This window comes from Buteo buteo, chromosome 17, assembly GCF_964188355.1.
Source record: "Buteo buteo chromosome 17, bButBut1.hap1.1, whole genome shotgun sequence".
NCBI lineage: Eukaryota > Metazoa > Chordata > Aves > Accipitriformes > Accipitridae > Buteo > Buteo buteo.
The window spans coordinates 28,612,055-28,636,474 of NC_134187.1; the positions used below are offsets into that span (position 1 = coordinate 28,612,055).

At 69.1% G+C, this 24,420-nt stretch overlaps 3 protein-coding genes across 3 annotated transcripts; 1 reads left to right on the plus strand and 2 right to left on the minus strand.

Annotated features, from left to right (window-relative positions):
- Window positions 1-3,103, minus strand: LOC142041207 (glycoprotein-N-acetylgalactosamine 3-beta-galactosyltransferase 1-B-like). Its single transcript, XM_075049864.1, has 4 exons — window positions 2,986-3,103; window positions 2,301-2,511; window positions 1,386-2,050; window positions 1-171 (listed from the first exon to the last, which is right to left on the minus strand). The coding sequence occupies exons 2-4, from the start codon at window positions 2,503-2,505 to the stop codon at window positions 1-3; spliced, it is 1,041 nt and encodes a 346-aa protein (XP_074905965.1). The 5' UTR covers window positions 2,506-2,511; window positions 2,986-3,103.
- A 347-nt stretch (window positions 3,104-3,450) lies between these two features.
- Window positions 3,451-8,543, minus strand: OS9 (OS9 endoplasmic reticulum lectin). Its single transcript, XM_075049436.1, has 14 exons — window positions 8,349-8,543; window positions 6,841-7,017; window positions 6,687-6,750; window positions 6,493-6,569; window positions 6,276-6,374; window positions 5,991-6,192; window positions 5,765-5,893; window positions 5,531-5,631; window positions 5,364-5,406; window positions 5,162-5,250; window positions 4,790-5,053; window positions 4,378-4,717; window positions 4,177-4,286; window positions 3,451-4,069 (listed from the first exon to the last, which is right to left on the minus strand). The coding sequence occupies exons 1-14, from the start codon at window positions 8,514-8,516 to the stop codon at window positions 3,941-3,943; spliced, it is 1,992 nt and encodes a 663-aa protein (XP_074905537.1). The 5' UTR covers window positions 8,517-8,543; the 3' UTR covers window positions 3,451-3,940.
- Window positions 7,531-24,396, plus strand: B4GALNT1 (beta-1,4-N-acetyl-galactosaminyltransferase 1). The gene is made up of 12 exons (XM_075049437.1): window positions 7,531-7,763; window positions 10,302-10,383; window positions 12,205-12,441; window positions 13,032-13,205; window positions 13,931-14,037; window positions 14,348-14,385; window positions 16,121-16,301; window positions 17,280-17,396; window positions 18,473-18,660; window positions 20,025-20,165; window positions 21,784-22,021; window positions 23,428-24,396. The coding sequence occupies exons 3-12, from the start codon at window positions 12,236-12,238 to the stop codon at window positions 23,640-23,642; spliced, it is 1,605 nt and encodes a 534-aa protein (XP_074905538.1). The 5' UTR covers window positions 7,531-7,763; window positions 10,302-10,383; window positions 12,205-12,235; the 3' UTR covers window positions 23,643-24,396.
- The last annotated feature ends 24 nt before the right edge of the window (window positions 24,397-24,420 follow it).

Below are 24,420 nucleotides of genomic sequence, written 5' to 3' on the forward strand. Positions count from 1 at the left end.
TTAGGTCAGGGTGCTATTGGGGGTCGGGGGGGTGCTGGGGGTCAGGGGGGGCCGGTAACGGGGCCGGTAGCCGTAGGGACGCAGGCGGTGGGTGAGGTACTCCAGCGCGTACATCTGCTCCCCACTCACGTAGTGGAACGACACCGACAGGTCCGAGCAGCACTGGGGGCCCTGGGGCAGAAATGAAGCGGGGGGGGGCTGGAGAAGGTTGGGGGGGGGGCACAGGGCACCCAATGCCCCCCTCCACCCGTTGGTGCCACAGGGCAGGAGGGAGGGTGGGGGCTGGAGGCTGCCCCCCCTACCCCGAGCCCATCACCGTGGCCTCTGGCCAGGGTCCCTTGGATTGGGGTGGGGGGCATTGGGGGGCAGCTGCCCCCCCCCCCAACCTCCCCCCCCCCCGGTGATACTCTTATCTCTGGCTGATAATCTAAAAAGGAGTGATACTCTTACTCTGCTGATACTCTTATCTCCGGCTCAGCACCACCAGAGCGGGGCCAGCCCCCCCCCGACAGCCCCCCCCCCGGGAAACATGGCTGGGTGCCAGGGTGGGGGGGGGCACCGCGGGCGGCTTTGTCAGGCAACCGGCTTGGGTGGGGGGAGCAGAGACCATGGGTGGGTGTCACGGGGGTCACGGCCACGCGCTGGGGGGGCTGTGGTCATGTATGGGGGGGGGACACCACGGACACGCACATGGGGGACATCGTGGCCACGCATTGGGGGGGGGGGTGACATTACAGCCAGGCGTGTGGGGGGGGGTCACTGTGACCACAGGTGGGGGGGCCGTGGCCATGCATGTGGGGGGACACCATGGTCACGCGAGTGGGAGCACGGCCGTGTGTGGAAGACTGTGGTCATGCGTGGGGGGGACGACAACATGGTCACACATGGGGGGGGACGACGCCACGGCCACGGATGGGGACACCACAGGTATTTATGGGGCGGATGCCACGGTCGTGCGTGGTGGGATGCGACAGCCTGGCACGGGGAACCGTGGCCGCGCCGTGTGGGGATGTCATGGCCAAAAATAGCACGGGGGGGGGGGGGACGACGACACTACAGACAGACATGGGGACGCCATGGCCACGCAAGGGGTCTCACGGCCACGCGTGGAGGACCATGGCCATGCAAGAAGAACCGTGGCCATGGATTGTGGGGACACCGTGGCCACACAAGGGGTCCATGGTCGTACAGTCCATGGTCTGACACTACAGACAGACACGGGGGACCATGGCCATGCAAGAAGAACCGTGGCCGTGCGTGGGGAAACCGTAGCCATACATGGGGAGACCGTGGCCACCTCGGCGTCCTGGCGGTTGCCCCTACCCAGTTGGGGCAGGATGAAAGGGTAACATCCATGGCTGGGGGTCCCGGGAGGTGCGACCTACCTCTACGATGGGGTAGTAGCAGTAGCTCCGGTACCAGAAGCTCTGGGAGAACTTGTCGGTGAGGTGGGACTCGGGTGGGAAGGGGTGGAAGGTCTCGCGGCCCCCCGTGTCCCGCGAGTCGCCCGCCTCCACCCCCACCTTCTCCAGGCACTGGCCCATGGCCAGGTCCTCCACGGCGCTGGTGTGGGTGCAGGTGCCGGAGGCGAAGGCGGTCACGAAACGGCGCAGGGCTTCCTTGCTGAGGACGTAGCCGGCCCCGCCGCTCATGTAGCCCTGCTTGGCGAAGGGCTTGAAGCGTTTGCCGAAGTAGATGGGGCGATCGGGGGGGTGGGCGGCCAGCAGCCAACGCAGGTTGGCCACCACCACGAAGGTGTCGTCGTCCGCCTTGAGGAACCAGTCGGCCCGATCCAGGTGATGCCGGTACACGTACTGGAAGGCGCGGATGGTCTTCCAGTAGAGTTGGTGGCGTCCTTCTCGGACGGGCAACCCAACGGCGGGGAAACGCTCGTCCGGCTCCGAGCTCATGAAGAGGGCCACGTTGCAGTGCCGTGCCCAGGTAGCCCGCACGTGCCGAGCTTTGGTCTCCAGGGTGCCGGGTCCCGTCATCACCCAGCACAGGATGCGCACCCGCTCGTACAGCGCCCGCGCTTCTCCGGCATCCTCGCCTGGCGTCGCGGCGGAGGGGGATGATGGATGTTGGGGTCCCGGTGGCGACCACCGCGTTGGCCCCGCGCCGTCACCCACAGTGCGTGGTCGGGGGGGGTGACGCTCAGCACCCCCCCACCCCACCAACTGGAGCAGCTGGGTGGGGGGAACTCACGGTGCCTCCCACCCCATCCCACCAGAGACCCCAAAACCCCACCACGGTCCCCCACACTGTGGCTTAATGCCCCCCCCCATCACGATGTCACCCACCTGCAGAGCCTGATGGGGCCACGCCATAAAGCACGGGAGAGCGGGTTGCCCCGGGGGGGTCATCGATCTCCTGGGGGTCCTGGCTGGTGGGGCGCATGGGCCGGGGCAGCAGGACGCCGTGGAGGAGGAGGAAGGTGGCGGTGAAGCCCACGAAGACCCCCCCGTGGAAGGGCAGCCATGTGCTCTTCAGGCCTGGCAGCAGCATGGTGGCCTGGGGCACGGGGGGGGGGGGGTGTCAGTGTGGAGTGGGGGGGGGGGGACACACGACACCCCGTGACGTCCCTGTGATGCCCCCCCATCTGCCACAGCCTGAGCTGGAAGTGTCACTGGTGGGAGAAACCCTGGGGCAAGGTCCATGGGGTGGGGGACAGAACCCACGGGGGGGGGTGACACACTTTGGGGGGGGGGGGTGCCAACACCTACAGGGGGTCGTGGCGGAGCTGGGACCCCCCCCCCCCGGCTCCAAGGGGTACCTGTGGGGCACGGGGGGGGTGACACGGATCCCCCCCCCCCCTCCATTATAAGTTAAAGGGGGGGGCAGTCCCCCTGAGTTCCCCACAGCCCCCCCGGGGGGGGTGTCTTCCTAGATGGGGGCAAGGAGCGGGGCAGGACAGTGAAATGGGGAGGGGGGACACACGGGGGTCGCGGGGGGGTCCCGGGATCGGGCTCCCGGCTGCGCCCTCACCTGGGAGCGGGGGAGAGTCGGGGGGTCCCGGGTCAGTCCGGGGGGAAGGGTCCTGGTCGGTCCCGTGGGGGGGTCCCGGTCTGTCCCGTGGGGGGGGGTCCCCACGCCCGCCGCTACATCGTGCCGGGACTGAGCAGCCCGCCCCGCCCCCTCTGCCCTCCCATTGGCCAGAACCACGCGAGCCCCCGCCCCACCCTAAGCCTGATTGGCTACCGCGCTCCCATGAGCCCTCCCCTTTGCAATCCCGGGGGGGGGGGGGGAACGGGACCACGACCCCCCCACCCACCCGCGGGGACCCCGGTTCCTCAGTCCGGGCTGTGGGGTCACGGCATCGGATATGGGGGGGGCAGCAGGGCTGGGGGGGCAATAAGGGACGGGGGGGGGGGGACACGACAGGCAAGAGTGGCAGGGGACACGGCGGGGGGACAAGGGACACGGGGGGGGGACAGGCGACACAGACACAGCCCGGGGCTGACCTCGGTTTATTGATAAAAAGGGGGGGGGGGGGGGCAGGGCCAGAGGCCTGACGACCTCGTTACATCTCATTATGAGAGAGTGGCCCCCCCGGGAAGGGAAAGGGGGGGGGGTATGTGTGTGCAAATGGCTCCAGTGGCAACAACAGGACACCCCCCCCCCCCAAATCACAATCCCCCCCCAAATCACACTCTTCCCCCACCCCAAAACCACACTCCCCCCGCACCCAGCTCATCCATGTCACAAATACGCCCGGCCTCAGGGCAGGGTCCCCCCCCGCCATGGGGGACACAGCAAGTTCCACATTTCCCCCCCCCCCCCCCGAAAAACCAAAAACAGTCCAAGGTCGCCCCTTGGGGGCTCCACTGGGGTGGGGGGTACCCCTGTGGGACATCACCACCCTTCCTGGGGGTCCTGCACCCAGCCCCACGGGGGGGGGGGGCAAAGCCCTGACGCTGGGGCTGGGGGGGGGGGGGGGGGGTCAGAAGTCAGGGTCCTCGGAGTCCCCAGGGGGCGGGGGTTCATCCCGGCCCCCCCAGACAAAGCGGTAGTTGTCCTCCAGCGCCTGCTGCCGCCGCCGCTCCTTCTGCGCCTCCTCCGTGCCCTGGATCTGGCGGGGGGGCGGGGAGAGAGACAGGACACAACACGTCACATCACAAGGGGGCCCTGGCCCCCCCTCCGTGCCTCAGTTTCCCCCCCCCCCAGCCCCACGCTCACCAGGATGTTGAAGAAAATCTCCTTGAGGTTCTTGGTGTCCTCCTCCGAGAGCCAGTGCGCGTCGTCCTCGTCACCCCCCCCCGTCGTCACGATCTTGATCTCGATTTTCCCTAAGAGAGGAAGGACAGGGGGGTGATGGGGGGGTGTGGGTGGAGGGGGGGGACCCCAGCTGTAGCCTCCCCCGCCCCCCAAAACCCCTACCTTCGGCCCGCAGCCCCTCCTTGGCCAGCAGCTCCCGGACCTCGCTCTCGATGTGGTGGAGTTGGGGGTTATCCCGAGCCATCTCCCGCCGGGGGGGGTCCCGCTGGTGGTTGCTGCCGGGTCCGATCCTGCTCACCCGCACCCGCACGCGTCCGTCAGCGGGTGGGCTGGGGCTGGCCTTCCTCCCGGTCCCCTCCTCTTCCTCCTTCTCTCCCCCCGGGCTGGGGCCACCTCCATCCAGTTTGTCCATGAGACGGTTGAGGGTGGAAGCCAAAGATTTGGAGGCCTGGTTACGGTCAAACTCCCCCTTCAGCCCCTCCGTCTCCAGCTCATCCTCCACCTGTGGGTGATGGGAGGGGGGGTCAGGGGGGGTCCCCAGCCAGGCCAGGGGGTCCCCAGCGTGGTGACCCACCTCGTTGATGATGTTGTCAAACTCTTTCTCCATCTCGGTCTTCACCTCCTCCTTCAGCTGGGCCATCTGCTCCCGGGGCAGCAGAACGGCCTCCAGCTCCTTCTCAAAGCCACCCAGAAGGTCCCCGTCTTCCTCTTCATCCTCTTCTTCCTCTTCCAGTCGTTCCCTCTCGCCCGCTGGGGGCTCCTCAGGGACAGGGGGGTCCGGGGGAGCCTTTACCACTGTTGCTGCCTCCTCCTCTTCCTCACTCACCTTCTCCTTGGCCTGGAAGCAGAGGGAAGGTTCTCAGGAATGTCCCTTGGTGCTGATGGGGAAACTGAGGCATGGAGAAGCTGCCCGAGGGGCCCGTCCCCGCCACAGGTGGTCACCCACCTTCTTGGTGCTCTCCTTCAGCTCCTCGATGAACTGGAGCAGGTCCCCGGGGCTCCTGATCACTTTGAAATGGATTTTCTTCCTCGTATCTACAAGGCGACCATCAAAACAGACAGGCGGGAAGGATGGGGACGGCAAAGGCCCACGGCACACGCAGGGGGACATGGAGTGGCCACCGCTGGCCACTCCCCTGGGGACTCACCAGCCGCCTGGCCGCCGGTTGCCTTTGGCGATGGGTCCTCTGCCTGTGGGCAGGAGACGGGTGATGGAGCAGGAGCCCGAAACTGCTCCTCTAACACAACACCCATCCGGCCCTGCTTGCCCTTGCCGGTGGCCACGAGGACATCCCTGAGGGTGCTGGGGACTCACCCTGGTGCTGTCCTGCTGGCCGCCCGCCTTTTCGGTCACCTCACGCACCCGCTCCCAAAAAGCCGCCTCCTTGGCTGGGTCCGGCTCGTCCCCTGGCACGGCTGGCACGGAAGGAGAGGACGGGCACGGCTGGCACCGGGCAGCTCTGAGCACGCCGCCCCAGCCGGCAAACACCTGCAGCGGTTGTCTGAGCCGTGCTTCACCGCGGCGGCAAGCAGGGGACAGGTGCTGTACCGTCACCGTGGGCCGCCGGTGCGCCCTCGGGGGGCTGCGCGGGGGTCTCGGCGTCCCTCTCGCTCCACAGCCTCGTGTCCAACGTCTTGAGCTCCTCCGAGATCTCCTCCACCTTCCGCTTGGTGTCAGCTGGAGGGACGGAGGGACAGAGGGGACCCGCATCACCCCCGTGCCGGGGTCCCACCGCCCACCCAGAGGCGGGGGGGGGGGTCTCCCTGATACTCACAGACTTGGGCGCGGACGTACTCGACGTACTGCGCCGGGCTGAGCGCCGGCTGGCAGAGGATGGGCTGCGGTGCGGCGCCGGCTGGCGGGCGCAGGAAGGGGTGGTGGCAGATGCGGGTGGTGTGGACGGTCAGGACGTAGGAGCAGGATTGGGGCTCGTCCACCCGGGCGATGTAGTCGCCGGCTCCCTCCTCGCACAGGAACTGGGGTGAGAACCGTCAGCCACCGCCAGCGCCGTGGGGACACGAGCGTCACCACGCCTGCGTCACCCCTCCTGACGTCTTACCCGGACTTCAGCCTCTCTGGCTCGGCCGGTGAGGTCGCACCGGGAGCCGTTGACGTAGCTCTGGCTGTGGTATCGCTTCAGCCGGTGCTGCTTGGAGGCCTAGGGGGACGGAGGGGAAGAGCAGGGTGGGGACAGGGACCCCCGGGGATTCCCTGCTGTCTCGTAAGAGGGTTGGGCGAGGGGACGGCGGTGTCCCTGGGGTGGAGGGAGCCCACACCTTGGCCGTCTCGTCATCCCAGTCGAACGCCGACTGGTAGTAGCCGAGGAAGAGAATGTCTCCTTTGATCTCCGACTCTGCGGCAAGAGACAAGAGTTAAGCAGGGGGAGGGACGACATCGGGGACGTTCTGCCCCTTCCCCCCCTGCCGGCTCTCCCGCTCTCCCGTGCCACCATCCCCGCCCACGCCATCACCTTCCATGTGATACTGCTGGATGTGCTTCCCGTAGCAGAACTCGTACGTCCACCAGTCCTTGGTCTGGAAAAGACGGGGAAAAACATGGGATCAGGATGGACGCCACGGGGTGATCCCCCCGCCACTTCCCACCCTGTGCTCCCCCCCCCCAACCTTGACGAGGCACGGGGCAGCTCCCATGGGGCGCAGGAGCTCTGCGACGCCGGAGCCGTTGTAGAGCTGCGCTTCCTCCTCGGGGTTGGGCTGGCGCCGGACGGCTGCAGGTGGGAGCCGACACTCATAGCGCTGCTTGAACTTCGACGCCACTGTCACCACATCCTCTGCCTGGCGCTGGAGGGGGGGGATGTGGCAGAGACTCGGGGTTGGGAGGGGACGCACTTGTCAGGGTCCCTGGGGACCAGCCAAGGGACCCAGGTGTCTGGCCGGACGGTGTGAACCGTGTCTCAGGATGCAGCCCATTGCCACTTCCCCCACCCTGCGGAAATCAAGGCAAACCGCAGTCCCCCCGCTACTTCATGCCTCGGTTTCCTCTTTTCCCTCCACTATAGCTGAGCCCAGCCCAAGAAAAGGCTGTGAGATGGGCAGAAGGCGAGGGGACAGACCTATCACTGCGGCCCCCCCTACCCCCAGCTGGGGGGGGGGGGCAGGGGTGTGCTCCAGGCTGGTGTGTGTTTTTGTCCCCCCCCCCCCGCCTCCGCCTCACTCGCAGGGCTTGCTCGGTGGTGGCTCCCGCCCAACAGCTCAAAGTCACCGGGCACGGGACGGCGGCAGGCGACACGCAGCAGCAGCTGCCTGCCGGCAGGCACCCCCCCACCCCCCACCCCGACCCATCCCACTGCCAAATCTGGGGAGCCAAGGTCCAGTCCCCACCCGTTGTCACCCAGGGAAAGAACTCTGCCCCACGAGGAGTGCCAGCCAGCAGCGTTGCCGCTGACGGATGCGGAAGCTGAAGCCCCACTGAGCACCAGGCCGGTGCTGGGGGCGAGGGTCACCAGCACCCCGAGGACGCCCCAGGTCCAGCCGCACCCCACAGCTGCCGGGAGCTGCTCAGCGGAGGCGAGTGGGAGGTGAAAGAGGTACGGTTCCCCCCCCAACCCCTGTTCCCCAGTCCAGTCCCAGTATTCCCAGTAGGATCCCCGGAAGGACCAGTGACGCCCCCCCCCCCCCCCCGGTGCTGACAGCTGCCGGTAGGGCCCTGGCCCGGCCACAGCCTGTTTCCTCCCCGAGTCCCCGTCCCCCCCCACCCCGCCCCAGGCCCAATGACACCCCCCTCCCCCGGTACAGCCCTAGGCAGGTCCTCCACCCCGGTGCCCCCAATCCCAGGGCAGTGCTCCCGTTCCTAATACGGCCCCGGGGCCTGCCCCCCCGTCCTCAGCACCACCCTCGTCCCCGGTCCGGTGCTCCCGTCCCCGGTACCAGTCCGGACCAGTACCCCCATCCCCGCTAGGACCCCGGCCCGGTGCCCCCAACCCCGGTCCGGTCCCCTCAAACCCCGCTAGGACCCCGCGATCGGTTCCCCCGCACAGGTACGACCCCCGACCCATAGCGTCGTCCCCCTCCGTGGCCGGTAGGACACTGGGTCGGTGCTTTCGGCCCCCACCCCAACACGGTGTCCCCGGTAACGGCCGCGGAGTCGGTGCCCGTCCCCGCCGCGGACCCACCTGCCCGGCCAACACGGGCTCGGCGAGGATCTCCAGGCCGTACTTCAGCTCGCTCAGCTCCTGCAGGTTAAGGGCGGCGCGAACCCCCCGCAGCGGCCGCCCCGGGCCCAGCACCGCCAGTACCAGCAGCAGCGCTGGGCCCGGGCCAGGGCCCCGCCGCGCCGCCATCTTACCCCCTTCACCGCCCGCCGCTTCCGCCCGCCGCCTCTCCGAGCCCGCCCCCGCCCGCTGGCAACCCGCGCGGCGGTTGGGCCGCCCGCCTGCCAGTCAGCGCGACGCTCGCTTTCTATTGGTCGGAAGCCGGCGGTGATGCCGCCGGGGTTGAGGCCGCGGTGGGAGGGCGGTGGTTCCCTCCCGGGAGCGAGGCGATTGGGCTGAGTCGGAGCAGGCGGCAGCCAATCGCGAAGCGGCGCGCAGCCGGCCCCGATGACGCAACGGCGGGCTCTTAAAGGCGCAGGGCGGTGGCGCACCTGCCGCCTCCCTATTGGCTGAGCGGGATGCAGGCGATCCCGGCCACCTGATTGGTGGAGAGAGACAGAGCATCCTGGAGGGGGGGGTGGAAATCGGGGGGGGTGGGGGTGGAAATCACGTGATTACCGGAGCCGGGAGGAGGGGGCCCGGCCCCGCTCCAGGGTGAGGCCCCCGTGCACACGGCGACCGACGTGCGTGGGAGCCCCGAGCGCGAACACGCGTGGGCACCCCCCGCTCTTCTCCCCCCCCTCCCCCACCTCCCCGAGACCCCCCCCCCCCCGGGCGTAGAACCCAGTGGGGTGCAGCCGGGCCCCCCCCTTCCCCGAGCACCCCCCGCATCCCCCCCCCATCTCCCTACGACCCCCCCGGTACCCCAGCATCCCCCGGTGTGTCCCCCCCCGCGTCCCCCAACCTCAGCCCACCCCCCCAGTGCCCCCCCAGCACCACCCAGCATCCCCCCAGTCCCCCCCCAGCATCCTACCACCCCTCCCAGTCCCCCCTCAGAACCCCCCCCAGCACCCCCCAGTCCCGTCCCCCCCCAGAACCCCCCCAGAATCCTCCCAGTCCCCCCCCCAGCTCTCAGCCCCCCCCCCCGGAGACAGACAGGCCATAGGCAGCCCAGGCCCGGGCCCCCCCCCACGGGCCCCCCCCCAAAGCTCAATGGAGCCTTTGTGCAGCCCACGCGTGGGCACAAAGCGCGGCCTGTGGCAGCCGGAGCCCCCGCCACACCGCGGGGGGGGGAAGCTCTAATTCCCCCCCCCAGGGCACCCCCGACCGTCCGCCAGCCCCGGTGCTCCGGTGATACCGGCCGCCGCCCCCTCCCCGTTTTTTATGTGCCCCCCCCCCCGGCCCCTCCCGGGGCTGCGGCGGTGCCGTTCCCGGCCGGGGCCACCGGGGGCGCCCTGCCCCCCCCCTCCACCGCCCCCCCCCCGTCCCCCCCCCCCGCTGCCGGTGCCGGTGCCGGTGCCGGTGCGCGGCCGCGGAGCGCCGGGACCCGCCGGCGGAGCCAGGTAGGGCCGGAGCCATCCAGCGCCCCCCCCTTTGTCGCGACATATCGCGGCAGCCACCGCCCCACGGCCCCCCCATCCCCGCATCTCCCGGCACCCCCCCAAGCCGCCGGGTCCCCCCCCGGACCCCCCAGCCCCGCTGCCCCCCCCCCCCCCGCAGCCCCCGGATCCCCCCCGAGCTTCTCCCCCCGCATCCCCTGGGCCTCCCGCCCCCCCCCCCAGCACCCCCCAGTCCCCCCCCCGGCCCTTCTGCACCCCAAATCCCCCCCTATTACCCCCCCATTGCCTGAGCCCCCCCAATCCTGCCCCCCCCCTCCTTTTAACCCCCCCCTCCTCGGATAAAGCCCCCCGAGGGGGGTCCGGGGGGGGGCCCTGGCTGCAGCCGTGTCCCTGGGTGGGGCTGGGGGTGTGGGGGGTGGGTGTGGTGTGTGTCCCCCCCCCCACCCCACCCCTGACGCTGTCCCCGTGTCCCCAGGCCGGTGTCGTGGGGGGGCAGAGCCATGAGCGTGGGCTGAGACCCCCACCCCGACCCCGCCGGGACCCTCGCCCACCCCGAGGTGAGGGCACTGGGAGGGACTGGGAGGGGGCACTGGGGAGCATGATGGAAGGGATACGGCAGACAGGGGGTACTGGGGGGGGGCACTGGGTTGAACTGGGGGACTGGGAGGCGTTGGGAGTAGTGGGAGGGACTGGGGGCGTTGGGTGGTAGGGTAAGGCACTGGGGGTACTGGTTTGCACTGGGGGTGCTGGGGGGCAGTGGGAGGGACTGGGGACACTGGGAGGCACTGGGGGGGGGCACTGGGTGGCGATGGGGACACTGAGGCACTGGGAGGCACTGGGGAACTATGGTGATTTTGGTGGCAGATGGCCGGGTCGCACTGGGAGGCACTGGGGGCGGTGGTTTGCACTAGGTTGCACTGGGGCACGGTGGGGGCACTGGGTTGCGCTGGGAGGAACTGGGTTGCACTGGGGGCACTGGGTTGCACTGGCTTGCACTGGTTGGTGCTGGGGGCACTGGGAGACATTGGGGCAATAGATAGCACTGTGGGCACAGGGTTGCACTGGGGGCACTGGGTTGCACTGGGTTGCACTGGGAGGAGCTGGGTTGCACTGGCTTGCACTGGGGGCACTGGGTTGCACTGGTTTGCACTGGTTGGCGCTGGGGGCACTGGGAGACATTGGGGCAATAGATAGCACTGGGGGCACAGGGTTGCACTGGGGGCACTGGGTTGCGCTGGGTTGCACTGGGGGCACACGGTTGCACTGGGACGTGCCAGGTTGCGCTGGGGGGCACTGGTTTGTGCTGGGGACGCTGGGAGGCATTGGGGGCAATAGCTTGCATTGGGGGGCACTGGGTTGCGCTGGGGGCACTGGGTTGCACTGGGAGGTGCTGGGGGCACTGGGAGGTTCTGGGTTGCACCAGGTTGCGCTGGGAGCACTGGTTTGTGCTGGGGGCATTAGGTTACACTGGGTTGCACTGGGAGGTGCTGGGGGCAATAGCTTGCGTTGGGAGGCGCTGGTTTGTGCTGGGGGCACTGGGAGGTTCTGGGGGTGCTGGGAGGTTCTGGGTTGCACTGGGTTGCACTGGGAGGTGCTGGGGGCAATGGCTTGCATTGGGAGGCACTGGTTTGTGCTGGCTGTACTGGTTTGTGCTAGGGGTACTGGGAGGTTCTGGGGGCACTGGGAGGTGCTGGGTGCACTGGGTTGCCCTGGGGGCACTGGTTTGTGCTGGGGGCGCTGGGAGGCATTGGGGCAATAGCTTGTGTTGGTAGGCACTGGGTTGTGCTGGGGGCACTGGTCTGTACTGGGGGCACTGGAAGGCATTGGGGGCAATAGCTTGCACTGGGAGGCACTGGTTTGCGCTGGGGGCACTGGGAGGTTCTGGGGGTGCTGGGAGGTTCTGGGGGTGCTGGGAGGTTCTGGGTTGCACTGGGAGGTGCTGGGGGCAATAGCTTGCGTTGGGAGGCGCTGGTTTGTGCTGGGGGCACTGGTTTGTGCTAGGGGTACTGGGAGGTTCTGGGGGCACTGGGTGGTGCTGGGTTGGACTGGGTTGCGCTGGGGGCACCAGGAGGCATTGGGGGCACTGGGAGGTGCTGGGTGCACTGGGTTGCCCTGGGGGCACTGGGTTGTGCTGGGGGCACTGGGAGGCATTGGGGCAATAGCTTGTGTTGGGAGGCACTGGTTTGTGCTGGGGGCACTGGGTTGCACTGGGAGGCACTGGTTTGTGCTGGGGGCACCGGGAGGCATTGGCGGCACTGGGAGGTTCTGGGGGGCACTGGGTTGCACCGGCTTGCACTGGGGGCACTGGTCCACCCCGGTGCTCCCCAGTTTGCGCTGGGGGCGAGGCGGGCGTGACGCGGGTGGGGTCCCCCCCGCAGCCCCGCCCCGCCGGCCCCGCCCGCGCCCAGGATGCGGGGGGCGCAGAGGTCCCTCTGCCTGCTCCTGGTGGCCACGGCCTCGCTGGCCGCCCTCTACCTCCACCTCTGGGCACCCAAGGGTGCCCCCAGCGTCGACCTGCGGCGCCCGGCCCCCGAGCGCCTGCTGGGGCCCCCCCTGCCCCCCCCCGCCCGCTCCTACCCCCACGTCCCCTTCCGCCTCAAGGAGGAGGTCATGGAGTAAGGACTCGCGCCCGTCGTGGGGGCACCCATGGGTGGGGGGCACCCCTGGGTGGGTGGGGGGCTGGGACTCACCCGGGGGGCTGGGGGCACCCATGGGCTGGGGGTACCCATGGGTGGGGGCTGGGACTCACCCAGGGGTTTGGTGTACCGCAGGGTGGGGGCACCCATGGGTGGGGGTACCCATGGGCTGGGGGAACCTATGGGTTGGGGTGGGACTCACCCGTGGGGTCAGAGCACCCATGGGTGGGGGTACCCAAGGGTGTGGGGAATCTGGGGCTCACGGGGATGGGGGCACCCCAGGGTGGGGCGGCTGGGGCACCCGTGGGGATGGGGGCACCCTGGGGAGGGGGTGATGGGGTGGCGGCTGGGGCGGTGCCAGGGCGGTGCCAGGGTGGGTGACAAGGTGGTGCTGGGCGGTGCCAGGGTGGTGCCAGGGCGGTGCCGGGCGGTGCTGGGGTGGGTGACAAGGCGGTGCCAGGACGGTGCCGGGCGGTGCCAGGGCAGGTGACGAGGCGGTGCCAGGGCGTGGGTGGGCATCGTCCCCGCCCGTGGGTGCGGAGCGGGCGTGGTGACGGCGGGCGGGGCAGGCTGCTGCCCAGGAACGGCTGCTCCTGCGAGGCGGAGCCGGGGCTGGCGCTGCCCCTCCAGCGGCAGCTCTTCGGGCAGGGCCCCGGCGTCGACTTCGCCAGCGCCTTCGCCCCCGGCGAGCGGCCCCGGCTGCAGCGCCAGCGCGAGCGCGAGTACCACAGCTACCGCCTGCGGTGAGCGGGGGGTCCCCTGGGGGGGGCACACGCACACACCCCGAGGGTCGCTGTGGGGCAGGGTGGGACCCCCCAAGGTCAGTGTGGGGTGGGATGGGACCCGCTGGGATCTGTATTGGGCAGGATGGGACCCGCTGGGATCGGTGTGGGGCGGGATGGGACCCGCTGGGATCTGTATTGGGCAGGATGGGACCCGCTGGGATCGGTGTGGGGCAGGATGGGACCCCTCAGGGTTGGTGTGGGGCAGGATGGGACCCACTGGGATCTGTATTGGGCAGGATGGGACCCGCTGGGGTCGGTGTGGGGCAGGAGGGGACCCACTGGGATTGGTGTGGGGCAGGATGGGACCCACTGGGATCTGTAGTGGGCAGGATGGGACCCACTGGGATCGGGGTGGGGCAGGGTGGGACAGCCAGGATTGGTGTGGGGCAGGAGGGGAGCCCCTGGGATCTGTATTGGGCAGGATGGGACCCGCTGGGATCAGTGTGGGAGCCCTTGGGATCAGTGTGGGGCAGGATGGGACCCCTCAGGGTTGGTGTGGGGCAGGATGGGACCCACTGGGATCGGTGTAGGGCAGGGTGGGACCCCCAGGGCCGGTATGGGGCAGGATAGGACCCCTTGGGATCAGTGTGGGGCGGGTGGGGGGGACCCCCTGAGGCTTGGTGTTGGGCAGGGTGCTGTGGGGCAGGATGGCCCCCACCTGAGCCCCCCCACCCTCCCCGCAGGGTGCAGTCCCCGGCCGACCGGCTGCTCATCGTCCGCGCCAACTCCCCCCTCGAGTACCCGGCCCAGGGGGTGGAGGTGCGGCCGCTGCAGACCGTCCTGGTGCCCGGTGAGGGGGGGGGCACGGGGGGGGGCACAGGACCATTGGGGGACACAGTGGGGTGGGGGGGGTACAGCAGTATTGGGGGGTAAAAGGGCAATTTGGGGAAGCACAGGGGTGGGGGGGTACGGCAGTATTGGGGGGCGCAGGTCAAGGGGGGGTGAGAACATATGGGGGGCACAGGGAGGGATCGGGGGCACGGGGGGCACAATGGGCATGGGAGGGCATGGGGGGGGTAGGGGGTGACACCCCCCACCCACCCAGGGGTCTTTGGGTGGGTGCCCCCCCCGGCCCTGCTCACCTCTCTGTGGCCCCGCAGGGCTCAGCCTGCAGGCAACGGGCAGGAAAACCTACCAGGTGAGGGTGGGGGCGTGGGCAGGGCGGGGTGGGACGCGAGTGGGGCGTGGCAGGGAGTGGGCAGGGAGGAATGTGCGCGAGCGGGGAGTGGCGGGGCGTGGACAGGGCGGGATCGTGCGCGAGCAGGGTGTGGCAGGGCGTGGTCAGAGTGGAATCCTGTGTGGGTGGGGCGTGGGCAGGGCGGAATCATGCGCGAGCGGGGTGTGGCAGGGCGTGGACATGGCAGAATCTTGTGCAAGCAGAGCATGGCAAGGCATGGGCAGGCTGGGATACTGCACGAGCAGGGCGTGGCAGGGCAGGATCATGCGCGAGTGGGGTGTGGCAGCATGTAGACAGGGCGGGATCTTGCGCGAGCGGGGCATGGGCAGGGTGGAATTCTGTGTGACCGGGGAGTGGCAGGGCGCGGGCAGAGTGGGATAATGCGCGAGCGGGGAGTGGCAGGGCGTGGCCAGGGCGGAATCCTGTGCGAGCAGGGCATGGCAGGGCGTGGGCAGGGCGGGATCATGCGCGAGAGGGGTGTGGCAGGGCGTGGACAGGGTGGGATCATGCGTGAGCGGGGTGTGGCAGGGCGTGGGCAGGGCAGAATCCTGTGTGGGTGGGGTGTTGCAGGGCAGAATCCTGTGCGAGCAGGGCATGGCAGGGTGTGGGCAGGGCAGGATACTGCGCGAGCAGGGCGTGGCAGGGCGGGATCATGCGCGAGCGGGGTGTGGCAGGGCGTGGGCAGGGCGAAATCCTGTGTGGGTGGGGCATGGCAGGGCGGAATCCTGCGTGAGCAGGGTGTGGCAGGGCGTGGGCAGGGCAGAATCCTGTGTGGGCGGGGCGTTGCAGGGCGGAATCCTGTGCGAGCAGGGCGTGGCAGGGCGTGGGCAGGGCGGGATCATGCGCGAGAGGGGTGTGGCAGGGCGTGGACAGGGTGGGATCATGCGCGAGTGGGGTGTGGCAGGGCGTGGGCAGGGCAGAATCCTGTGTGGGCGTGGCATTGCAGGGCGGAATCCTGTGCGAGCAGGGCATGGCAGGGCGTGGGCAGGGTGGGATACTGCGCGAGCAGGGCGTGGCAGGGCGGGATCATGCGCGAGCGGGGTGTGGCAGGGAGTGGGCAGGGCGTAATCCTGTGTGGGTGGGGCATGGCAGGGCAGAATCCTGTGTGAGCAGGGCGTGGCAGAGAGAGGGCAGGGCGGGATCATGTGCGAGAGGGGCGTGGTGGGGCGTGGACAGGGCGGGATCATGCGCGAGAGGGGTGTGGCAGGGCGTGGACAGGGTGGGATCATGCGCGAGCGGGGTGTGGCAGGGCGTGGGCAGGGCAGAATCCTGTGTGGGCGTGGCGTTGCAGGGCGGAATTCTGTGCGAGCAGGGCATGGCAGGGCGTGGGCAGGGCGGGATCATGCGCGAGCGGGGTGTGGCAGGGAGTGGGCAGGGCGTAATCCTGTGTGGGTGGGGCATGGCAGGGCAGAATCCTGTGTGAGCAGGGTGTGGCAGGGCGTGGGCAGGGCGGGATCATGCGCGAGCGGGGTGTGGCAGGGCGTGGGCAGAGCAGAATCCCGTGTGGGCGTGGCGCGGCAGGGCAGAATCCTGTGCGAGCAGGCCATGGCAGGGCAGGATCATGCTCAAGTGGGGAGTGGCAGGGCGTGTGCAGGGTGTTGTCCTGTGTGGGCGGGGCGTGGGCAGGGTACAGGCGGGATGCCCTGGCGTGTCCCAGGCGTGGCCACCCTGGGTGTCACGTCCCTCTCCCCCGCAGGTGAACCTGACGGCCACCATGGGGACGCTGGCGGTGGCGGCCGTGGTGGAGGGCGTGGAGCTGCGGGGGGAGGGGCAGCCCCGCCTCTCGCTGGCCACCGCCCACCTGGACCACCTCAACCGCCAGCTGCAGTTCGTCACCTACACCAACACCCTCTTCCACCCCGACACCGCCGACATCGGTGGGTGCTGCAGGGCGGGGGGTGGGGGGTGGGTTGATTCCGTGGGTGGCACCCGCATGGGTGCTGGTCCCAGGGGTGTAGGTAGGGTGTGGGCAATGCCACGGGTGGGTTTTGGATGGGTGCTGGGCCCATGGGTGCCGTGGGTGGGCTCTGGATGGGTGCTGGTGTTTGGGGTGCCATGGGTGGGCTCTGGATGGGGGCTGGTGTTTGGGGTGCCATGGGTGGGCTCTGGATGGGTGCCAGCCCCATGGGTGCCACAGGTGGGATTTGGATGGGTGCTGGCCCTGGAGGACCATGGGTGGACCCTGGATGGGTGCTGGTGTTTGGGGTGCAATGGGTGGGATTTGGATGGGTGCTGGCCCCATGGGTGCCATGGGTGGGATTTGGATGGGTGCTGGCCCTGGGGACACCATGGGTGGGATTTGGATGGGTGCTGGTCCTGGGGACACCATGGGTGGGATTTGGATGGGTGCTGGCCCTGGAGGACCCTGGATGGGTGCTGGTGTTTGGGGTGCCTTGGGTGGGCTCTGGATGGGTGCTGGTGCCATGGGTGGACCCTGGGTGGGTGCTAGTGTTTGGGGTGCAATGGGTGGAGATTTGGATGGGTGCTGGCCCCATGGGTGGGATTTAGATGGGTGCTGGCCCTGGAGGACCATGGGTGGACATTTGGATGGGTGCTGGTCCTGGGGTGCCTTGGGTGGTCTCTGGATGGGTGCTGATGTTTGGGGTGCCATGGATGGAGATTTGGATGGGTGCTGGCCCCATGGGTTGGATTTGGATGGGTGCTGGCCCCGCGGGTGCCACGGAGGGTCCCTGCCCCTGGGGGTGCCGTGGTGGCAGCGCAGCCCGGCTCAGGCCCGGTGACGCCGTGTCCCCGTGGTGGTGCCCTGAGGGTGCAGAGCACCCTGAGGCGGGTGGGTGCCACCCCAAACCCCCCCCCCCCGGCCCGGGACACCCAGCGCCCCGTTGGCCTTCCAGTGCAGTTCTCCACCGACGGGCACGACGCCGCCTTCGCCATCCGCATCCGGCACCCGCCCACCCCCCGTCTCTACGGCCCCGGCCCCCCCGGTGACGGCGACAGCGACGGGGATGGAGGTGAGCCACGGGCACCCCAAAACCAGTCCTCCCGGTGCTAGGGGTGTCCCAGTCTTCCCAGTGCCAAGGGCGCCCAGTCTTCCCAGTGCCAGTGTGTCCCACTCCTCCCAGTGTGGGTGCCCCACTCCTCCCAGTGTGGGTGCCCCAGTCTTCCCAGTGCTGGCATATCCCAGTCCTCCCAGTGTTTTGGTGCCCAGTTCTCCAAGGGTTGGGGTGTCCCAGTCCTCCCAGTGTTTTGGTGCCCAGTTCTCCCAGTGTGGGTGCCCTAGTCCCCCAGTGGGGGGGGGTCCAGTCTTCCCAGTGTGGGTGCCCCACTCCTCCCAGTGCTGGGGTGCGCTGGTCCTCCCAGTGTGGGTGCCCAGTTTTCCCAGTATGGATGCCCTGGTCCTCCCAGTGTGGGTGCCCTGGTCCTCCCAGTGTGGGTGCCCCGGTTGCCCCATTGTGGGTGCCCCAGTCCCTCCAGCGTGGGTGCCCCAGTCATCCCAGCGTGGGTGCCCCAGTCTTCCCAGCATGGGTGCCCAGTCTTCCCAGTGTGGACGCCCAGTCTTCGCAGCGTGGGTGCCCCAGTCTTCCCAGTGTGGGTGTCCCAGTCCCCCATTGTGGGTACCCAGTTTTCCCATTATGGGTGCCCAGTTTTCCCAGTGTGGGTGCCCCAGTCTTCCCAGCATGGACTCCCAGTCTTCCCAGCGTGGGTGCCCCAGTTGCCCCATTGTGGGTACCCAGTCTTCCCAGCATGGGTGCCCAGTCTTCCCAGCATGGGTGCCCAGTCTTCCCAGCGTGGGTGCCCCAGTCTTCCCAGCATGGGTGCCCAGTCTTCCTAGCGTGGACGCCCAGTCTTCCCAGTGTGGGTGCCCAGTCTTCCCAGCATGGGTGCCCAGTCTTCCCAGCATGGACTCCCAGTCTTCCCAGCGTGGGTGCCCCAGTTGCCCCATTGTGGGTACCCAGTCTTCCCAGTGTGTGTTCCCAGTCCTCCCAGCATGGCTACCCAGTTTTCCCAGCGTGGATACCCCAATCCTCCCAGCATGGGGTGCCCAGTACTCCCCCCCCCCCCCAGCTGACATCCCCCCCCCCCCCAGGGTACAACATCACGGCGCTGGTGACCATCGCCACCAAGACGTTCCTGCGCTACGACAAGCTGCGGGGGCTCATCGCCAGCATCCGCCGCTTCTACCCCTCCGTCACCATCGTGGTGGCCGATGACAGCCAGCGCCCCGAGCCCCTGCAGGGCCCCCACCTCGAGCACTACCTCATGCCCTTCGGCAAGGTGGGGGTCCGGGGGGGGGTGTTGGGGGGGGGGGGGGTCAGGGTTGGGCTGGGGGGTGGGAGGAGGGATGTGGGGTTGGGGGGGACTGGGGAGGGGGGGACATGGGGGGGGTGGGAGGGACATGGGGCTGCAGGACTGTGGGGGGGGGACACTGGGGGGGGGCAGAGGTGTGGGTCCCCAGGGATGGAGGACATGGAGGTGGTGGCAGGGGTGTGGGACACCAGGGAGAGGGGGGACAGGGTTGTGGCAGAGGTGTGGGTCCCCAGGGATAGGGGACATGGGGGGGGTCTGGCAGGGGTGTGGGACCCCAGAGGTGGGGGACATGGAGGGGGGTGGCAGGGGTGTGGGACCCCAGAGATGGGGGACATGGGGGGGAGTGGCAGGGGTGTGGGTCCCCAGAGATGGGGGACATGGGGGGGGGTGGCAGGGGTGTGGGTCCCCAGAGATGGGGGACATGGGGGGGGGGGTGGCAGAGGTGTGGGTCCCCAGAGATGGGGAGTCTGGCAGGGGTGTGGGTCCCCAGAGATGGGGGACATGGAGGGTTGTGGCAGGGGTGTGGGTCCCCAGAGATTGGGGGTCTGGCAGGGGTGTGGCTCCCCAGAGATGGGGGACATGGGGGGGGGTGGCAGAGGTGTGGGTCCCCAGAGGTGGGGGGGTCTGGCAGGGGTGTGGGTCCCCAGAGATTGGGGGTCTGGCAGGGGTGTGGGTCCCCAGAGATGGGGGACATGGGGGGGGGTGGCAGAGGTGTGGGTCCCCAGAGGTGGGGGGGTCTGGCAGGGGTGTGGGTCCCCAGAGGTGGGGGACATGGAGGGGGGTGGCAGGGTGTGGGACACCAGGCAGGGGGGATATGGGGGGTCTGGCAGGGGTGTGGGACCCCAGAGATGGGGGACATGGGGGGGGGTGGCAGGGGTGTGGGACACCAGGTATGGGGGACATGGGGGGTCTGGCAGGGGTGTGGGTCCCCAGGGATAGGGGACATGGGGGGGGGGGGGTGGCAGAGGTGTGGGTCCCCAGAGATGGGGGGTCTGGCAGGGGTGTGGGTCCCCAGAGATGGGGGACATGGGGGGGGTGGTGGCAGGGTGTGGGACACCAGGGATGGGGGACATGGGGGGTCTGGCAGGGGTGTGGGTCCCCAGGGATGGGGGACATGGTGGGCAGGGGGTCTGGCAGGGCTGTGGGACCCTCGGGAAGAAGGACATGGAGGGGTGGCTGGCAGGGTTGTGGGTCCCCAGGGATGGGGGACACTGGGGGGTCTGGCAGGGCTGTGGCTCCCTGGGGAGGGGGGACATGGCAGGACTCTGGCACGGCCGTGGGGCAGCCGTGGGGCAGCCGTGGGGCAGCAGGCACTGACGGCGGCTCCACAGGGCTGGTTCGCCGGGAGGAACCTGGCGGTCTCGCAGGTGACCACCAAGTACGTGCTGTGGGTGGACGACGACTTCATCTTCACCCCCCGCACCCGCCTGGAGAAGCTGGTGGACGTGCTGGAGAAAACCAGCCTGGACCTGGTACGGGGTGGGCGGGGGGGCATCGCGGGCACCCAGGGGCTGGGGGGGGGCACCGGTGGGGTGCTGGTGGCCAGTGGGTCCCCATGGTCTGAGTAGGGGGGTCCTGGTCCCCCACGTCTCCAGTGCCTGGTGCCCTCTCGGTGCCCCCCCCCATCCCTGGTGCCAGGGGGTGTGCTGGTGCCCCACAACCCAGTGCCAGGGGGTGTCCCAGTATCCCCCAGTGCCCCCAAGGGTGCTGGTACCCAGTGTTTAGGCAGTGCTGCGGGTGGGTGGCACCACGCTGTGGGGGTCCCAGTGAACCTGGTGTGCCAGGGGTGCTGGGGGGGGGGGGGGGTGGGTATGTGGGGGGGTGTCCTAGGGGCTCCCAGTGCCGCAGGTGGGTGATGCTGGGATGGGGGGGGGGTTACCAGGGATGTTTCAGTGCCCAGTGCCAGTACTGGAGGTGGGCAATACTGGGGTGGGGGGGCAGGTACCAGGGATGGCCCGGTGCCCGTGGTGAAGGTGGGTGATGCTGGGGGGGGTCTCGGGTGCCATTCCCAGTTCCCAGTGCCATCCCACAGGTGGGTGATTCTCGGAGGGTACTGGGGTATGTTGGTGCCATTCCTGGTGCCAGCGCCCACTGCAGTAGGTGGGTGATGCTGGGGGGTACTGGGGTGTACTGGGGATGTCTTGGTGCCGGTGCTGCAGGTGGGTGACACTGGGTGGGTCCTGGGGATGTCTCTGGTGCTGTGCCCAGTCCCAGTGCCACAGGTAGGGGTTGCTGGGGGGGTCTTGGGTGCCATTCCCCATTCCCAGTGCCGGTGCCCGGTGCCATCCCACAGGTGGGTGATGCTGGGGATACTGGGTGTACTGGGGCTGTCTCAGTGCCCAGTGCCAGCGTCACAGGTTGGCGATGCTGGGGGGTACCGGGGGGTTACTGGGGATGTCTTGGTGCCCGGTGGCAGTGCTGCAGGTGGGTGATGCTGGGGGTACTGGGGTGTACTGGGGCTGTCTCAATGCCCAGTGCCAGCGTCACAGGTGGGTGATGCTGGGGATACTGGGGTGTACTGGGGATGTCTCAGTGCCCAGTGCCAGCGTCACAGGTGGGTGATGCTGGGGATACTGGGGCGTACTGGGGATGTCTCAGTGCCCGGTGCCAGCGTCACAGGTTGGCGATGCTGGGGGGTACCGGGGGGTTACTGGGGATGTCTTGGTGCCCAGTGCCAGTGTCACAGGTGGGTGATGCTGGGGGGTACCGGGGTGTTACTGGGGATGTCTTGGTGCCCGGTGGCAGTGCTGCAGGTGGGTGATACTGGGGTGTACTGGGGATGTCTTGGTGCCCAGTGGCAGCACTGCAGGTGGGCGATGCTGGGGGTACTGGGGCGTACTGGGGATGTCTCAGTGCCCTGTGCCAGTGCTGCAGGTGGGCGATGCTGGGGGTACAGGGGTGTGCTGGGGGTACAGGGGTGTATTGGGGATGTCTTGGTGCCCAGTAGCAGTGATGCTGGGGATACTGGGGCGTACTGGGGCTGTCTCGGTGCCCGGCGCCACAGGTGGATGATGCTGGGGGGTACCGGGGGGGTTACTGGGGCTCTCTCGGTGCCCGGTACCACCGCCCAGTACCGGTGGCATCCCGCAGGTTGGCGGTGCGGTGCGGGAAATCACCGGTTACACCACGACGTACCGGCAGCGGCTGAGCGTGCGAGGGGGTGGCGCGGGGGGGGACTGCCTACGGACACGGCCCGGTTTCCATCACCGCTTGGCCGGTTTCCCCGCCTGCGTCGTCACCGATGGCGTCGTGAACTTCTTCTTGGCCCGAACCGACAAAGTCCGGCAGGTCGGCTTCGACCCCCGCCTGCGTCGGGTCGCCCACCTTGGTGAGGAGGGGGGGACGACATGGGGGGGGGACGGGACATGGGGGTGCTGGGGAAGGTCCATGGAGGGGACTTGGGGAGGGGTACTGGGGTAACTGGGGGGGGCTTGGGGTAATGGAGGGGGTCCTGGGGGGGTCCTGGGGTAATGGGGGGGGAGGCATGGGGGGATCCTTGGGTAATGGGGGGGACCTGGGGTAATGGGGGGGGGTCCTGGGGGGGTCCTGGGTTAATGGGGGGGGGTGGGGGGCATCCTTGGGTAACAGGGTGGGGCCTGGGGTAACTGGGGGGGGCCTGGGGGGGTCCTGGGATAATGGGAGGGGTCCTGGGGGGGGGGACGACATGGCCAGGGGATCTTAGAGAGAGGTGGGGGGGTCCCTGGGGGAAGCTGGGGAGGGACCTGGGGGGGTGCTGGGGTTAATGGGAGGGGTCTGGGGGTCCTGGGGAGGGTCCTGAGGGGGTCCTGGAGTAACTGGGGGGGGTCCTGGGGTCATGGGAGGGGTCCTGGGGGGGGGACGACATGGCCAGGGGATCTTAGAGAGAGGTGGGGGGGTCCCTGGGGGAAGCTGGGGAGGGACCTGGGGGGGGTGCTGGGGTTAATGGGGGGGTCTGGGGGTCCTGGGGAGGGTCCAGGGGGGACCTGGGGGGATCGTGGGGGTCCCTTGGCAGGGGATCCTGGGATGTCCTGGATGGGAGACAAGGGGGTCCTGGGGGGGTCCTGGGAGTCCCGGGGTAGGGGGGCAGGGAGGATGTCCTGGGGGCATCCCGGGGGGGGTGGTCCTGGGGGTCCCAGGAGGGAACGAAGGTGTCCTGAGGGAGGAATATGGGGGGTGTCCTGGGGGTCCTGGGAGGAGAGGGACAGGGGATCCTGGGGAGGGGGTCCTGAGGGGGCAGGGGGTCCTGGGGGGGTGCTCCAGGGGAGGACCCAGATGGGGGAGTCTCTATGGCCTGGAGTGTTCCAGGGTGGTTTGGACATTGGGGTCCTGGGTGGGAGGGGGGCCCAGGCTGTCCCAGGGGGGTCCAGGGTGTGGGGGTGGCCGGTGGGAGGGAGCTAGGGTGTCCCAGGGGGGTCTGAGGTGACAGGGTGCTGGGTGGGAGGGGTGTAGGGTGTCCCATTGGGGGGGTTGAGGCATCGGGGTCCCTCAGGGAAGAGAAGGGAGCTGAACGTTGGGGTCCTGGGGGGTCTCAGACATGGGGAGAGAACTGGGGGAGACCCCCGGCTCTCTACTGGGGTGAGGGTGAAGGGTGTCCCCCCCACTATGGGGTCACCTGGGGTGCTGGGGCGGGGGGGGGTGGGCAAACACTGGGATGCCGGGAAGAGAAAGGGAAACTCTGAAGCGGGGAGGGGGGATTTTTGGAGATCCCACGATGGCGCTGAGCCCATTTTGGGGTGTCCGTCCGTCCCCACCCAGAGTTCTTCATCGACGGGCTGGGGGTGCTGCACGTGGGCTCCTGCGAGGACGTGGTGGTGGATCACGCTTCCAAACTGGCCCTGCCCTGGCGCCGGACGGAGGGCGAGCGGCAGTACGCCCGCTACCGGTACCCCCCCGCCCGCGACGACAGCCTTCGCCTCAAGCATCGCCTCTTCTTCTTCAAGAACCGCTTCAAGTGCATGGCCGGCAACTAGCCCCCCTCCCCGGCCACCGCCGGCCACCAGCCCAGGGGAATTGTGTGTCCCCCCCCCACACGCACCCTACACACCATGGGCCACCACCGAGGGCCGCCGCCATGGGCCACCACCCAGTGCCATCGCCATGGGCCACCACCGTGGGCCACCACCATGGGCCACCATCATGGGCCACCACCATGGGCCACCACCCAGTGCCACCGCCATGGGCCACCATCATGGGCCACCACCATGGGCCACCACCCAGTGCCACCGCCATGGGCCACCGCCATGGGCCACCGCCATGGGCCACCACCCAGTGCCACCGCCATGGGCCACCGCCATGGGCCACCATCATGGGCCACCGCCATGGGCCACCACCATGGGCCACCATCATGGGCCACCAAGGGACTGCGGCCACCCTGGAGAACTCCACATCCCCCCCCCCCGGCCCTCTCCCCCCCCCCCCCCGGTGTTTTTAGCTCTTTTGTACTTTGGGGGGTGGTGGGCAGGGGGGGGACACACACCCCCCCCCCAGGGGACTCAGGTGTCTGGGTGCCCCCCCTCCCTTTTTTGTCCGCCCCCCCAGAGACTCCGTTTTCTATTGTACAGCCCCTGCCTCCGCGCTGCCGCCAGGATTTTTTGTGCCAAGTCTCGGCCCCTTCCCCCCCCCGCCGCCCCGGGGACCCCCCCCCCCCCCGGGCCGGGCTGGGGGAGGGGCTGGGGGAGGGGCTGCCCCCCTCCGCCCCCTCCCCGCCCTTTTCTACCCGATGGATGGTGAGATTTTAACCAGACCGAA

Bases quoted from the DNA above. Each gene is read 5' to 3' on its own strand.
- LOC142041207 (XM_075049864.1), bottom strand. From the start codon at position 2,505: ATGCTGCTGCCAGGCCTGAAGAGCACATGGCTGCCCTTCCACGGGGGG. The intron at 2,051-2,300 runs GTGGGTGACATC...CCGCGACGCCAG, and splicing joins GGCCCCATCAGGCTCTGCAG to GCGAGGATGCCGGAGAAGCG. The intron at 172-1,385 runs GTAGGTCGCACC...TTTCTGCCCCAG, and splicing joins GCTACTACCCCATCGTAGAG to GGCCCCCAGTGCTGCTCGGA.
- OS9 (XM_075049436.1), bottom strand. From the start codon at position 8,516: ATGGCGGCGCGGCGGGGCCCTGGCCCGGGCCCAGCGCTGCTGCTGGTA. The intron at 7,018-8,348 runs GTGGGTCCGCGG...CCCCCCCTCCAG, and splicing joins AGCCCGTGTTGGCCGGGCAG to CGCCAGGCAGAGGATGTGGT. The intron at 5,632-5,764 runs GTACAGCACCTG...CTTCCGTGCCAG, and splicing joins ACCGGCGGCCCACGGTGACG to CCGTGCCAGGGGACGAGCCG.
- B4GALNT1 (XM_075049437.1), top strand. From the start codon at position 12,236: ATGCGGGGGGCGCAGAGGTCCCTCTGCCTGCTCCTGGTGGCCACGGCC. The intron at 14,386-16,120 runs GTGAGGGTGGGG...TCTCCCCCGCAG, and splicing joins CGGGCAGGAAAACCTACCAG to GTGAACCTGACGGCCACCAT. The intron at 18,661-20,024 runs GTGGGGGTCCGG...GCGGCTCCACAG, and splicing joins ACCTCATGCCCTTCGGCAAG to GGCTGGTTCGCCGGGAGGAA.